Below are 13,254 nucleotides of genomic sequence, written 5' to 3' on the forward strand. Positions count from 1 at the left end.
CTGTGATTGGCTTAGTCTGGGAGGGAGGGATTAAAGCGTCCACCCCCCAGAAAAGACTCTGAAGAAACACCCAGCTGCACTACAAGAAGAGATTTCACATACTGTGCTACAAAGTAAAAATGTGAATATCTCTGCAATGGAGCAAGTCAACGCAAAACGGAAAAAAGTGTCAGACTCAGGGGAGCTCAGAGATTTTTACAAGATATTGAACTCTTCTTTTTGAACAAGTGACAGGTCTTCATTAACAGGGTTGTTGTATAGATTTAGAAAAACATGACTGCTTCCAGAAACAGCACATCTGTCTAGTAATTCAGTTCTGCTCCATTAACAACATCCTCCATACATTTATGCAGAATTACTATATGGAGTTTTCATAGGATCTAAAGGTGGCTGTATTATATAGCCGGCGCCCCAGCATACCTGTTTAGATTGGAATTAGCTCAAATTGTAGCAATTTAACCTCTTAGTTCCTGTTGTTCATCCTAGCTTCATAGGTGACTGGTAATTACACAATAAATTGCAATACTACAATGTTGCAGCATATGTCAAGTGAGCACAGGTTCAAGACCCTCTAAGAAAATAAAATCTGTAAAAACATAAAAAAAATACAAGAGTTTAAATCACACCCCCTTCGTTTTTTTTCTTAAAACAAAATCTAAAAATATACAGTATATATTTTAAAATTAATTATTGACCAAACGAATAGAATATAAAAATTTGTATCCAATACAGAGAACGCCAAAATGGTGGCAAAAAATAAAAATTATTATTGAGTCATATTACCTTCCTCAAAAATTAAATAAAAAAAGATCAGAAAGTCACATAGACCATTTAAAGGTGCCAATAAAAACTACAGCTCACCATACAAAAAAAGCTCTGTACAACAGAAACACGTTATGACTCTTAGAATTTGGCGACTGAAGTCAAATTGTAGCAAATTTTTTTAAAATTGTAAAAAAAAAAAAAAAACTATTTACATTTGATAGCACCATAATTATACTGACATGAAGAAGAAAGTTACCAGGGAACGTCATAAAAACAAAACCTGCGAACAAATGCTGTTTTTTGTCCCTTTTCAAATTCTTCACAAAATATGAAGGGAAGGGGGTGAGGGTGCTGTTTATAAAGGATAGCAGACATGTTTTTCTAACCCTGAACACTCCTTTAATACTTGTAGATCATCTAAACTGTCCATACACAGAGGGAGTTAGCTAGCTCCGCCCCCGAAGAGCACACTGATCATTTAGCTAGCTCCGCCCCGAGGAGCACACAGATCATTTAGCTAGCTCTGCCCCCGAGGAGCACACTGATCATTTAGCTAGCTCCGCCCCGAGGAGCATACAGATCATTTAGCTAGCTCCGCCCCCGAGGAGCACACAGATCATTTAGCTAGCTCTGCCCCCGAGGAGCACACTGATCATTTAGCTAGCTCCGCCCCCGAGGAGCACACTGTGAGAACATCGGAGTTCTTCACCTCTTTCATAGTGCATAAGATACCCATGCCAGTGGATTTGGTGCTCTGCATCACAAGCACAGAGGTCTGACCACCATAAAGAACTTTTTCAAATAAATGTGCAGGGACGTCAGTTTTAGTAGCATGAAACTGGGAGAGCACAATAGTAAGCGTCGAGTTATGTTAAAGGGTACACCTGAACTTTACAACTTAAAGTGACCGGCAGCCTCGTCAGACTCGCGCACACCATCACTCCCATCATTACTGCAAATACCCTTCAGGACAAAAAAAATTAAAGGTTACAAAAGTGACAATGGCAACTTTGGTATTCTCATTTTTGTGACATTAAGCTTTTCTGCTCTTGGACAAAAAAAAAATGTTATGGGAGCCAATCAGAATAAGGGGAATCTAGAAGAGCAGAAAGCCGGAGTCACGCTGGCAATCAAAACTGCAACTGGGTAAAGGGGTGGGTCTTAAAGGGATCCTCTTAGCGTTAGCTCTTAAGAAACCAGATATTTTACAACACAAGACCTCGTGGGTGTATCCATATAACAGATCGATAAAGGTGCAGAGCCACAGTACAGCGTATATAGAGATACATGGGACACTCATGGACATCTTACATGGCTACTAACGACCTTCTCTCGCCACTATAACGCTGCTGGATTAAGAACTGGTACTACCAGCAGTTCAGATGACACATATTATACAGCAAACATAAAAAATGAAGTAGCTTTGATTAATAATCCCCTGCCGTTTTGTGTATACAGCTATTGCGCAGACCCAATGTATGTAGCGTAACGGTGCAGCTTTCTGACACTCCTCTCTAGACAGTAGAAAATGTGACAAGGATCAGGCAGGATCTGACTACACAAGGGTTTAATTTGTAGTCTGTAACCACGGAGCCAAATAGATCTGCACAACAGCTGTATACTCAAAACGGTGGGAGTTTTAACCCCTTCCAGTTCTGGTGCGTCCTATGCCAGGCTCAGGAACTGAGACTCCTCCATCTGCAACAGGAACCAGCCGATTAATGTCGTGGGATAAGTGACCGGAGCTGGCTTCAGTCGCTGCCACTAAACCATTTAGATGCCGCTGTCAATCTATGACAGTAACATTTGCCTCGGGGGACCAAAAAAAACTAAAACAACGGCAGAACTCGGCAGCACGGATGCTTTGCAGCACTGGAGTCCTGGGTTCAAATCCCACCAAGGACAACATCTGCAAGGAGTTTGTATGTTCTCCCCGTGTTTGCGTGGGTTTCCTCCAGGTTCTCAGTTTCCTCCCACATTCTAAAGACATACTGATAGGGGATGTAGATTGTGAGCCCCAATGGGGACAGTGATGATGTCTGTAAAGCGCTGTGGAATTAATGGAGTTTTTTTCTTACATCTTGCAGTCAAAAAATTGAATAAAAAGTAATCAAAATGTACCCAAAAAATAGCAGCAACAAAAACTGCAACCTCTCATGACTCCAATGTCTGAAAAAAAAAAATTACAAGTCACAGAAAATGGGGACAGACCTTTTTTTCCTCCTTCAAAGTTCTGAATTTTAACCACACAAAAAAAACACCTACAAAAAATGTTAGGCTTGCATTTTTTGTTCACCGTTTCACTGCACTTGGAATTTTTGTCTCGTTTTCCAGTACATTATACGATGGTGACATACGTCATGTTTAGATGAAAAAATAGAGGCATTATGGGTTACAAAACTACATTTTGCCATTTATATATTTTTTCACAGCAGACTACAAAATTGAAGACCCAATTAATGAAATTCTGAAGGCCTACAGCCACCACTAGAGGGAGCTTAGTGTATATAGGCTTATAACAGAATATACAAAGAACTACCCCTAGTGATGGCTGTATAAATCTGTATGTAGCGAGCTCCCCCTAGTGGTGGCTGTATAAATCTGTATGTAGCGAGCTCCTCCTAGTGGTGACTGTATAAATCTATATGTAGTGAGCTCCCTCTAGTGGTGACTGTATAACTCTGTATGTAGTGAGCTCCCTCTAGTGGTGGCTGTATAAATCTGTATGTAGCGAGCTCCCCCTAGTGGTGGCTGTATAAATCTGTATGTAGTGAGCTCCCTCTAGTGGTGGCTGTATAAATCTGTATGTAGTGAGCTCCTCCTAGTGGTGGTTGTATAAATCTGTATGTAGTGAGCTCCCTCTAGTGGTGACTGTATAACTCTGTATGTAGTGAGCTCCCTCTAGTGGTGGCTGTATAAATCTGTATGTAGCGAGCTCCCCCTAGTGGTGGCTGTATAAATCTGTATGTAGCGAGCTCCCTCTAGTGGTGGCTGTATAAATCTGTATGTAGCGAGCTCCCCCTAGTGGTGGCTGTATAAATCTGTATGTAGTGAGCTCCCTCTAGTGGTGGCTGTATAAATCTGTATGTAGTGAGCTCCCTCTAGTGGTGGCTGTATAAATCTGTATGTAGTGAGCTCCTCCTAGTGGTGGTTGTATAAATCTGTATGTAGTGAGCTCCCTCTAGTGGTGACTGTATAACTCTGTATGTAGTGAGCTCCCTCTAGTGGTGGCTGTATAAATCTGTATGTAGTGAGCTCCCTCTAGTGGTGGCTGTATAAATCTGTATGTAGCGAGCTCCTCCTAGTGGTGACTGTATAAATCTGTATGTAGCGAGCTCCTCCTAGTGGTGACTGTATAAATCTGTATGTAGTGAGCTCCCTCTAGTGGTGACTGTATAACTCTGTATGTAGTGAGCTCCCTCTAGTGGTGGCTGTATAAATCTGTATGTAGCGAGCTCCCCCTAGTGGTGGCTGTATAAATCTGTATGTAGTGAGCTCCCTCTAGTGGTGGCTGTATAAATCTGTATGTAGCGAGCTCCCCCTAGTGGTGGCTGTATAAATCTGTATGTAGCGAGCTCCTCCTAGTGGTGACTGTATAAATCTGTATGTAGTGAGCTCCTCTAGTGGTGGCTGTATAAATCTGTATGTAGCGAGCTCCTCCTAGTGGTGACTATATAAATCTGTATGTAGTGAGCTCCCTCTAGTGGTGGCTGTATAAATCTGTATGTAGTGAGCTCCTCCTAGTGGTGACTGTATAAATCTGTATGTAGCGAGCTCCCCCTAGTGGTGGCTGTATAAATCTGTATGTAGTGAGCTCCCTCTAGTGGTGACTGTATAAATCTGTATGTAGTGAGCTCCCCCTAGTGGTGGCTGTATAAATCTGTATGTAGTGAGCTCCCTCTAGTGGTGGCTGTATAACTCTGTATGTAGTGAGCTCCTCCTAGTGGTGGCTGTATAAATCTGTATGTAGTGGGCTCCCCCTAGTGGTGGCTGTATAAATCTGTATGCAGTGAGCTCCCTCTAGTGGTGGCTGCAGACGGACAGAATTATCACAGCACAATTTGTCTATAAAATGTAATTTGGAAAAACTGAAGTCCAGTTATAATATAGATATACTGTATTATTATTATTATTATGGGCAAACATTTTAAGGTGATCGTGTTAATTTTTGCTAAGACACATCAGTCCTTCTATGCCTGAAGACCATTACCAATTAGGACTTTTATGACTTTTTCAAAGTGAGTCAGCAGAAAATGACTGCTCAAACCAAGCACAGGTGCTCTGTGCACCCCTGCTGTGGAGAACCGGTTCAGTGCACCTTCCAGAACTCCGACCTCCTCTCGCTCCTGTACAACCAGAGCTGTCAATCATAGAAGAGGAAGGCGAAGAAAGAATTATAACGAGTAGGTGGGTGGGTGCACTAAACTACTTTCCTCTGCCAAGGCTGCGCCGAGCGCCTGAGCTTGGTTTGAACAGTCAGCACATTCAATTAACACCTGATGACTTGGACGACCATCTAATATATATAGTGATATCCAGAGTCCTCATAGCAGATGCCAGGGGTAATGAAGAATCGGGGCAGGTCTGGCAAACAGATGGATCAGTAGGTAAAAGCATCGTTCTTGTTGATTGAATGGATTTCACCCGGTTGTCAGAGAGTATGATTTATTGACTTGTGATTCTCTTTTTGTTGTCAGACCCAACATTTGTATTTTTATTCAGAACTCCGGTACATTACTGGATTTTGGGACGACGGGTCGTGGAGTTAAGTTCTATGGTCTAGAAATAAAGCAACGACCTTCCTTCTCAAAAAGCGGAGGACCCCTGTAAGACTGTCACCATATAAAAAGGTCAGGTAGGGAGCAGTCCGGACATTACACCGAGCCTACGAATGGCACGACCCGTGTCACTGTGCAGGTGCGTACGGCGGCCATGAGACCCCATAATAAAAATTAAAAAAAATACTCAGATTGTGCCGAAAGGACAGATGTACGCTGGTGCGGAAATGCAACGAGAACCCCCACAATCGGGAAACGGACAATCCCATTTACCAAACCGGTTTCCCATCACCTTCACTTGTCGGAATCTTATTGTTCCTTCTCACTGGGGAAATTTTTGATAAGTTTCAGCCCAAAAAAAAAAAAAAGTCCATTAAAACTGGGAAAAAGTGTCGTATTTATGTAACCGGAACAGACTCCGTCCCGAACAATTGTAAGAAAAAACATGATGCCATAACCATGATGAAATGTCGCGGACAATATGGCGGCCAACTCCACCATCAACCATTTTTTATCTAGGTCCACTGGTTCATTAAACCAACACATAAGTCCGGGAAGGTGAAACAGTTTCTATATTACTACTTAATGTATGTGTCTGCTTCCCGGGGGCAGATTCACCACGGAGTGCCAGGGTGGGCACGCTGGCCTAGAATTCAGCAGCGGAGGACACGAGCGCACCTTCCGCGTTTGCCAGGACTTCTTGTGTCTTCCATGAGCTTCGACCACGAGCTTCGACCATGGGCTTCGTCAACCACATGATGCTTACATTCCCCCCACAACTGCAAGACCCTCAGGACCACCAGGGCAGCTGTGCAGAGAGATGGCCTCCAAGTTTCACATAACAGAACATGATACAAAGTTAAAAGAAACAAACAAAAAAAAAATAACATTAATATGTACTAAAACACAAAGAGCACAGTAGCGAGAAGTCGGCTTGTAGCACGTTGTCCTCACCCTTGTATCTTAATGCTGCAAGCATGTGCAAGAAGAGTGCAGTCATGGCAGACAGGCGGCCGGGACGTCTATCCACCATCCGTCACATCTGATCACAGACGGACAGAACGTACAAAAGGAAAAAGAAGTCGGCCATGATGCCACAGCGCGGTCTCGGAGGGAGCACTTCAGAGCGGTCAGGCCCAGTCTTAGCTTGGTCTAGTTGATGTTCGAGTTTATCCGGCCGGCGGGGAAGAGCGGGGGCGGAGGCGGCAGGTGGTGAGATGGCGGAGGCATGCTGTGCGGGAGGGAGTGGAGGAGCGGTAGGGAGAGAGGATGCTGGGGCAAGGTCGGGGACAGGCCGGGGCTGGACTGGCTCGGTGAGTTTCCACTTTGTGACGAGGCGGAGAGACTCGCCGCTGTGCCGGGACTCCCGGGAGTTGGGGGGTTCCCGCCTTGGAAGCATTTTTCTCTGTGAGCTTTGAGCATGTTGGAAAATCGGAAGCGCTGGCCGCACACGCTGCAGGGGTAAGGCTTCTCTCCGGTGTGGGTCCGGCGGTGGCGCTTCATGTTAGGCCGGCTGGTGAAGCTTTTACCGCAGATCTCACAGATGAAAGGTTTCTCTCCTGAAGACAAGACAAAATGGTAACGAGGTTTACCCCAAAGCAAAACAAGACATACACAAGAAAAAAACACTACAGCAATTCCTGCCGTAATCTTAGTCTTTACAATGAAGAAGTCTTATCTTTTTTTTTCCTTTTTTTTTTTTACAGTATAATGAGCCCCATATATATTGCTCCATACTGTATAATGTGCCCCATATATTGCTCCATACAGTATAATGTGCCATATATTGCTCCATACAGTATAATGAGCCCCATATATTTCAGCATACAGTATAATGGACCCCATACAATGCTCCATACAGCATAATGAGCCCCATATATTGCTCCATCCATTATGTGCCTCAAATATTGCTCCATACAGTATAATGTGCCACATATTTTGCTCCATACAGAATAACGAGCCCCATATATTGCTCCATACAGTATAATGTGCCCCATATGTTACTCCAAACAGTATAATGATCCCCACATAATGCCCCATACAGAATAAAGCCCCATATATTGCTCCATACAGTATAATGGGCCCCATATATTGCTCCATACAGTATAATGTGCCCCATATATTGCCCCATACAGTATAATGTGCCCCATATATTGCCCCATACAGTATAATGTGCCCCATATATTGCCCCATACAGCATAATAGACCCCATATAATGCTCCATACATCATAATGAGCCCCATATATTGCTCCATACAGTGTAATGAGCCCCATATATTGTGTATACAGAATGAGCCCCATATATTGCTCCATACAGAATGGGCACCACATAGTGCTTCTTACAGAATAAAGAGCTCCACATATTGCTCCATACAGTATAATGGGCCCGATATAATGCTCCATATATAATTGCCCCCCTATACTGCTCCATTTGTAATTGGCCCCATAAGATGCTCCCATATGTATTTGGCCCCATATACTGCTCCATATGTAATTGGCCCCATATACTGCTCCATATGTAATTGGCCACATATACTGGTTCATATGTGATTGGGCCCATAAGATGCTCAATATACTGCTCCATATGTGATCAGCCCCATAAGATGCTATATATTTAATTTTCCCCATATACTGATCCATATATAACTAGCCCCATATACTGCTCCATATATCATTGGCCCCATATATGATGCTCCATATTTAATTGGCCCCATATATGATGCTATATAAGTAACTGGCCCCATAGGATGGTCCAAACATTAACAAAAAAAAAAAATTAAAATACTCCCCTCTTCTTGCTGGCCGCTGCTCTGCTCCGGACTCCTCAGTGCTGCCGTCTCCCGGCTGTCTACACTGTGACTGTTCAGGCAGAGGGCGCACAGTACTAATGTCATCGCGCCCTCTGACCGGAAACTCACAGGACACGCGGAAGACGCCGCAGCGGTGGAACTGGGAGAGGTGAGTATCCCAAGTACCGGGGCCCTGAGCAGGCGGGGGGCCCACATGCGGGTGCTGGCATTGGCACCGGGCCCCCATAGCGTGTCAATGTCCCCTACGGCGAGTGGGCCCTCCCGCCTGCTCAGGGCCCCGGCACTTCTCAGGGTGCGCCGTGTGCTGACGCCGGCTCTGCCCATTATATGGAGCATTATATGGGGCCCATTCTGTTTGGAGCAGTACATGGGGCCCAATATACTGTATGGAGAATTATATGGGGCTCATTATTCTGTATGGAGCATTATATAGGGCTCATAATTTTCTATGGAGCGCTATGTGGTGCCCATAATACTGAATGGAGGACTATACTGTCCAGTTTCTGAGCTATTGATATCACTCATGTAATGTGCACTATACCAATATTTCTCTGCCGTATCTGTGCGCCATGAATTGTGGCATGTGTTAAAAAGGCCCACTAAGACTCTTTTGCCCGGGGCCCACGAAAGCCTGGAGCCGGCCCTGGAGCTCCCCCTAGTGGTGGCTGCAAACAAGGTATTATGTATCTCTGTATACAGGGAGCTCCCCCAAGTGGTGGCTGCAGACAGGATCTTATCATGTATCTCTGTATACAGGGAGCTCCCCCTAGTGGTGGCTGTAGACAGGATCTTATGTATCTCTGTATACAGGGAGCTCCCCCTAGTGGTGGCTGTAGACAGGATCTTATCATGTATCTCTTTATAGGGAGCTCCCTCTAGTGGTGGCTGCAGACAGGATCTTATCATGTATCTCTGTATACAGGGAGCTCCTCCTAGTGGTGACTGCAGACAGAATCTTATCATGTATCTCTGTATACAAGGAGCTCCCCCTAGTGGTGGCTGCAGACAGGATCTTACCATGTATCTCTGTATACAAGGAGCTCCCCCTAGTGGTGGCTGTAGACAGGATCTTATCATGTATCTCTGTATACAGGGAGCTCCTCCTAGTGGTGGCTGTAGACAGGATCTTATCATGTATCTCTGTATACAGGGAGCTCCCCCTAGTGGTAGCTGTAGACAGGATCTTATCATGTATCTCTATATAGGGAGCTCCCTCTAGTGGTGACTGCAGACAGGATCTTATCATGTATCTCTGTATACAGGGAGCTCCCCTAGTGGTGACTGCAGACAGGATCTTATCATGTATCTCTGTATACAGGGAGCTCCCCTAGTGGTGACTGCAGACAGGATCTTATCATGTATCTCTGTATACAGGGAGCTCCTCCTAGTGGTGGCTGCAGACAGAATCTTATCATGTATCTCTGTATACAGGGAGCTCCCCCTAGTGGTGGCTGCAGACAGGATCTTACCATGTATCTCTATATACAGGGAGCTCCTCCTAGTGGTGGCTGTAGACAGGATCTTATCATGTATCTCTGTATACAGGGAGCTCCTCCTAGTGGTGGCTGTAGACAGGATCTTATCATGTATCTCTGTATACAGGGAGCTCCTCCTAGTGGTGGCTGTAGACAGGATCTTATCATGTATCTCTGTATACAGGGAGCTCCCCCTAGTGGTGTCTGCAGACAGGATCTTATCATGTATCTCTGTATACAGGGAGCTCCCCCTAGTGGTGTCTGCAGACAGGATCTTATCATGTATCTCTGTATACAGGGAGCTCCCCCTAGTGGTGTCTGCAGACAGGATCTTATCATGTATCTCTGTATACAGGGAGCTCCCCCTAGTGGTGGCTGAAGACAGGATCTTATCATGTATATCTGTATACAGGGAGCTCCCCCTAGTGGTGGCTGCAGACAGAATCTTATCATGTATCTGTATACTGGGAGCTCCCCCTAATGGTGGCTACAGACATAATCTTATCATGTATCTCTGTATACAGGGAGCTCCCCCTAGTGGTGGCTGCAGACAGGATCTTATCATGTATCTCTGTATACAGGGAGCTCCCCCTAGTGGTGGCTGCAGACAGGATCTTATCATGTATTTCTGTATACAGGGAGCTCCCCCTAGTGGTGGCTGCAGACAGGATCTTATCATGTATCTCTGTATACAGGGAGCTCCCCCTAGTGGTGGCTGCAGACAGGATCTTATCATGTATCTCTGTATACAGGGAGCTCCCCCTAGTGGTGACTGCAGACAGGATCTTATCATGTATCTCTATATACAGGGAGCTCTCCCTAGTGGTGCCTGCAGACATGATCTTATGTATCTCTGTATACAGGGAGCTCCCCCTAGTGGTGACTGCAGACAGGATCTTATGTATTTCTGTATACATGGAGCTCCCCCTAGTGGTGACTGCAGACAGGATCTAATGTATTTCTGTATACAGGGAGCTCCCCCTAGTGGTGACTGCAGACAGGATCTTATGTATTTCTGTATACATGGAGCTCCCCCTAGTGGTGACTGCAGACAGGATCTTATCATGTATCTCTGTATAAAGGGAGCTCCCCCTAGTGGTGACTGCAGACAGGATCTTATGTATCTCTGTATACAGGGAGCTCCCCCTAGTGGTGGCTGCAGACAGGATCTTATCATGTATCTCTGTATACAGGGAGCTCTCCCTAGTGGTGGCTGCAGACAGGATCTTATCATGTATCTCTGTATACAGGGAGCTCCCCCTAGTGGTGACTGCAGACAGGATCTTATGTATTTCTGTATACAGGGAGCTCCCCCTAGTGGTGACTGCAGACAGGATCTTATGTATTGCTGTATACATGGAGCTCCCCCTAGTGGTGACTGCAGACAGGATCTTATCATGTATCTCTGTATACAGGGAGCTCCCCCTAGTGGTGACTGCAGACAGGATCTTATCATGTATCTCTGTATACAGGGAGCTCCCCCTAGTGGTGACTGCAGACAGAATCTTATCATGTATCTCTGTATACAGGGAGCTCTCCCTAGTGGTGGCTGCAGACAGGATCTTATCATGTATCTCTGCATACAGGGAGCTCTCCCTAGTGGTGGCTGCAGACAGGATCTTATCATGTATTTTTGTATACAGGGAGCTCCCCCTAGTGGTGGCTGCAGACAGGATCTTATCATGTATCTCTGTATACAGGGAGCTCCCCCTAGTGGTGGCTGCAGACAGGATCTTATCATGTATCTCTGTATACAGGGAGCTCTCCCTAGTGGTGGCTGCAGACAGGATCTTATCATGTATTTTTGTATACAGGGAGCTCCCCCTAGTGGTAGCTGCAGACAGGATCTTATCATGTATTTCTGTATACAGGGAGCTCCCCCTAGTGGTGTCTGCAGACAGGATCTTATCATGTATTTCTGTATACAGGGAGCTCCCCCTAGTGGTAGCTGCAGACAGGATCTTATCATGTATTTCTGTATACAGGGAGCTCCCCCTAGTGGTAGCTGCAGACAGGATCTTATCATGTATTTCTGTATACAGGGAGCTCCCCCTAGTGGTGTCTGCAGACAGGATCTTATCATGTATTTCTGTATACAGGGAGCTCCCCCTAGTGGTGGCTGCAGACAGGATCTTATCATGTATCTCTGTATACAGGGAGCTCCCCCTAGTGGTGACTGCAGACAGGATCTTATGTATTTCTGTATACAGGGAGCTCCCCCTAGTGGTGACTGCAGACAGGATCTTATGTATTTCTGTATACAGGGAGCTCCCCCTAGTGGTGACTGCAGACAGGATCTTATGTATCTCTGTATACAGGGAGCTCCCCCTAGTGGTGACTGCAGACAGGATCTTATGTATCTCTGTATACAGGGAGCTCCCCCTAGTGGTGATTTCAGAGAGAATATTATCTTGTATCTCTGTATACAGGGAGCTCCCCCTAGTGGTGGCTGCAGACAGGATCTTATCATGTATCTCTGTATACAGGGAGTTCCCCCTAGTCGTGTCTGCAGACAGGATCTTATCATGTATCTCTGTATACAGGGAGCTCCCCCTAGTGGTGGCTGCAGACAGAATCTTATCATGTATCTCTGTATACAGGGAGCTCCCCCTAGTGGTGACTGCAGACAGGATCTTATCATGTATATCTGTATACAGGGAGCTCCCCCTAGTGGTGGCTGCAGACAGGATCTTATCATGTATCTCTGTATACAGGGAGCTCCCCTTAGTGGTGGCAGCAGACAGGATCTTATCATGTATCTCTGTATACAGGGAGCTCCCCCTAGTGGTGATTTCAGAGAGAATATTATCATGTATCTCTGTATACAGGGAGCTCCCCCTAGTGGTGTCTGCAGACAGAATTAACAGTGAATGGTGTCCCTCCAAGCTACAACTTGCCCCACAAAAAAACAAGCCCTCATATGGAGATGATGATGGAAAAATAATAAATGTAAGAAAAGAAGGAGAAAATAAATATAATAAAAAATGTCCACATCTCCATGGGGTTAATGATGGCTGCGTACTCATTTTGCCATTAGACTGGAGTACAGGAAATAAGAGGAAAGATAGGAGAATATGGGACGGGGCTGCCGATATATGGAGCAGAGGTAGGAAGGAATTATCAAGAGGTGAAATGGAAGGATTAGACCGTGCAGGGAATCGCTCATTAACACAGAGATTGTGTGGTGAATTTAAAAAGCCACAGAAAGTGATGGGTTAAAAAAAACATAGAAAACAATGTACAGCAATCTGCCACCAGTCTCAGGTTACTTTCTCCGGTGGTCATGTGCTGTACATCATTCATGTGACTGCTGCAGCCAATCACTGAACTCAACGATCCTGGTGCACTGAACATGACAGTATCGTCAAATAAGGATTGGCTGCAGCCATCCAGTCGCGTGACTGCTGCAGCCAATCACTGGCCAAA

At 45.3% G+C, this 13,254-nt stretch overlaps 1 protein-coding gene across 1 annotated transcript in view; it reads right to left on the reverse strand.

Annotated features, from left to right (window-relative positions):
- Positions 1-5,413: 5,413 nt before the first annotated feature.
- Positions 5,414-13,254, reverse strand: part of ZBTB47 (zinc finger and BTB domain containing 47) — a 53,420-nt gene continuing 45,579 nt past the window's right edge. Inside the window, exon 6 of the mRNA XM_069729266.1 lies at positions 5,414-7,102. Within this exon, the coding sequence (XP_069585367.1) occupies positions 6,696-7,102 (407 nt within the window). The 3' untranslated portion in view covers positions 5,414-6,695. The remainder of the gene's footprint in view (positions 7,103-13,254) is intronic.

The sequence above is a fragment of the Ranitomeya imitator genome, chromosome 6, assembly GCF_032444005.1.
Source record: "Ranitomeya imitator isolate aRanImi1 chromosome 6, aRanImi1.pri, whole genome shotgun sequence".
Classification (NCBI taxonomy): Eukaryota; Metazoa; Chordata; class Amphibia; order Anura; family Dendrobatidae; genus Ranitomeya; species Ranitomeya imitator.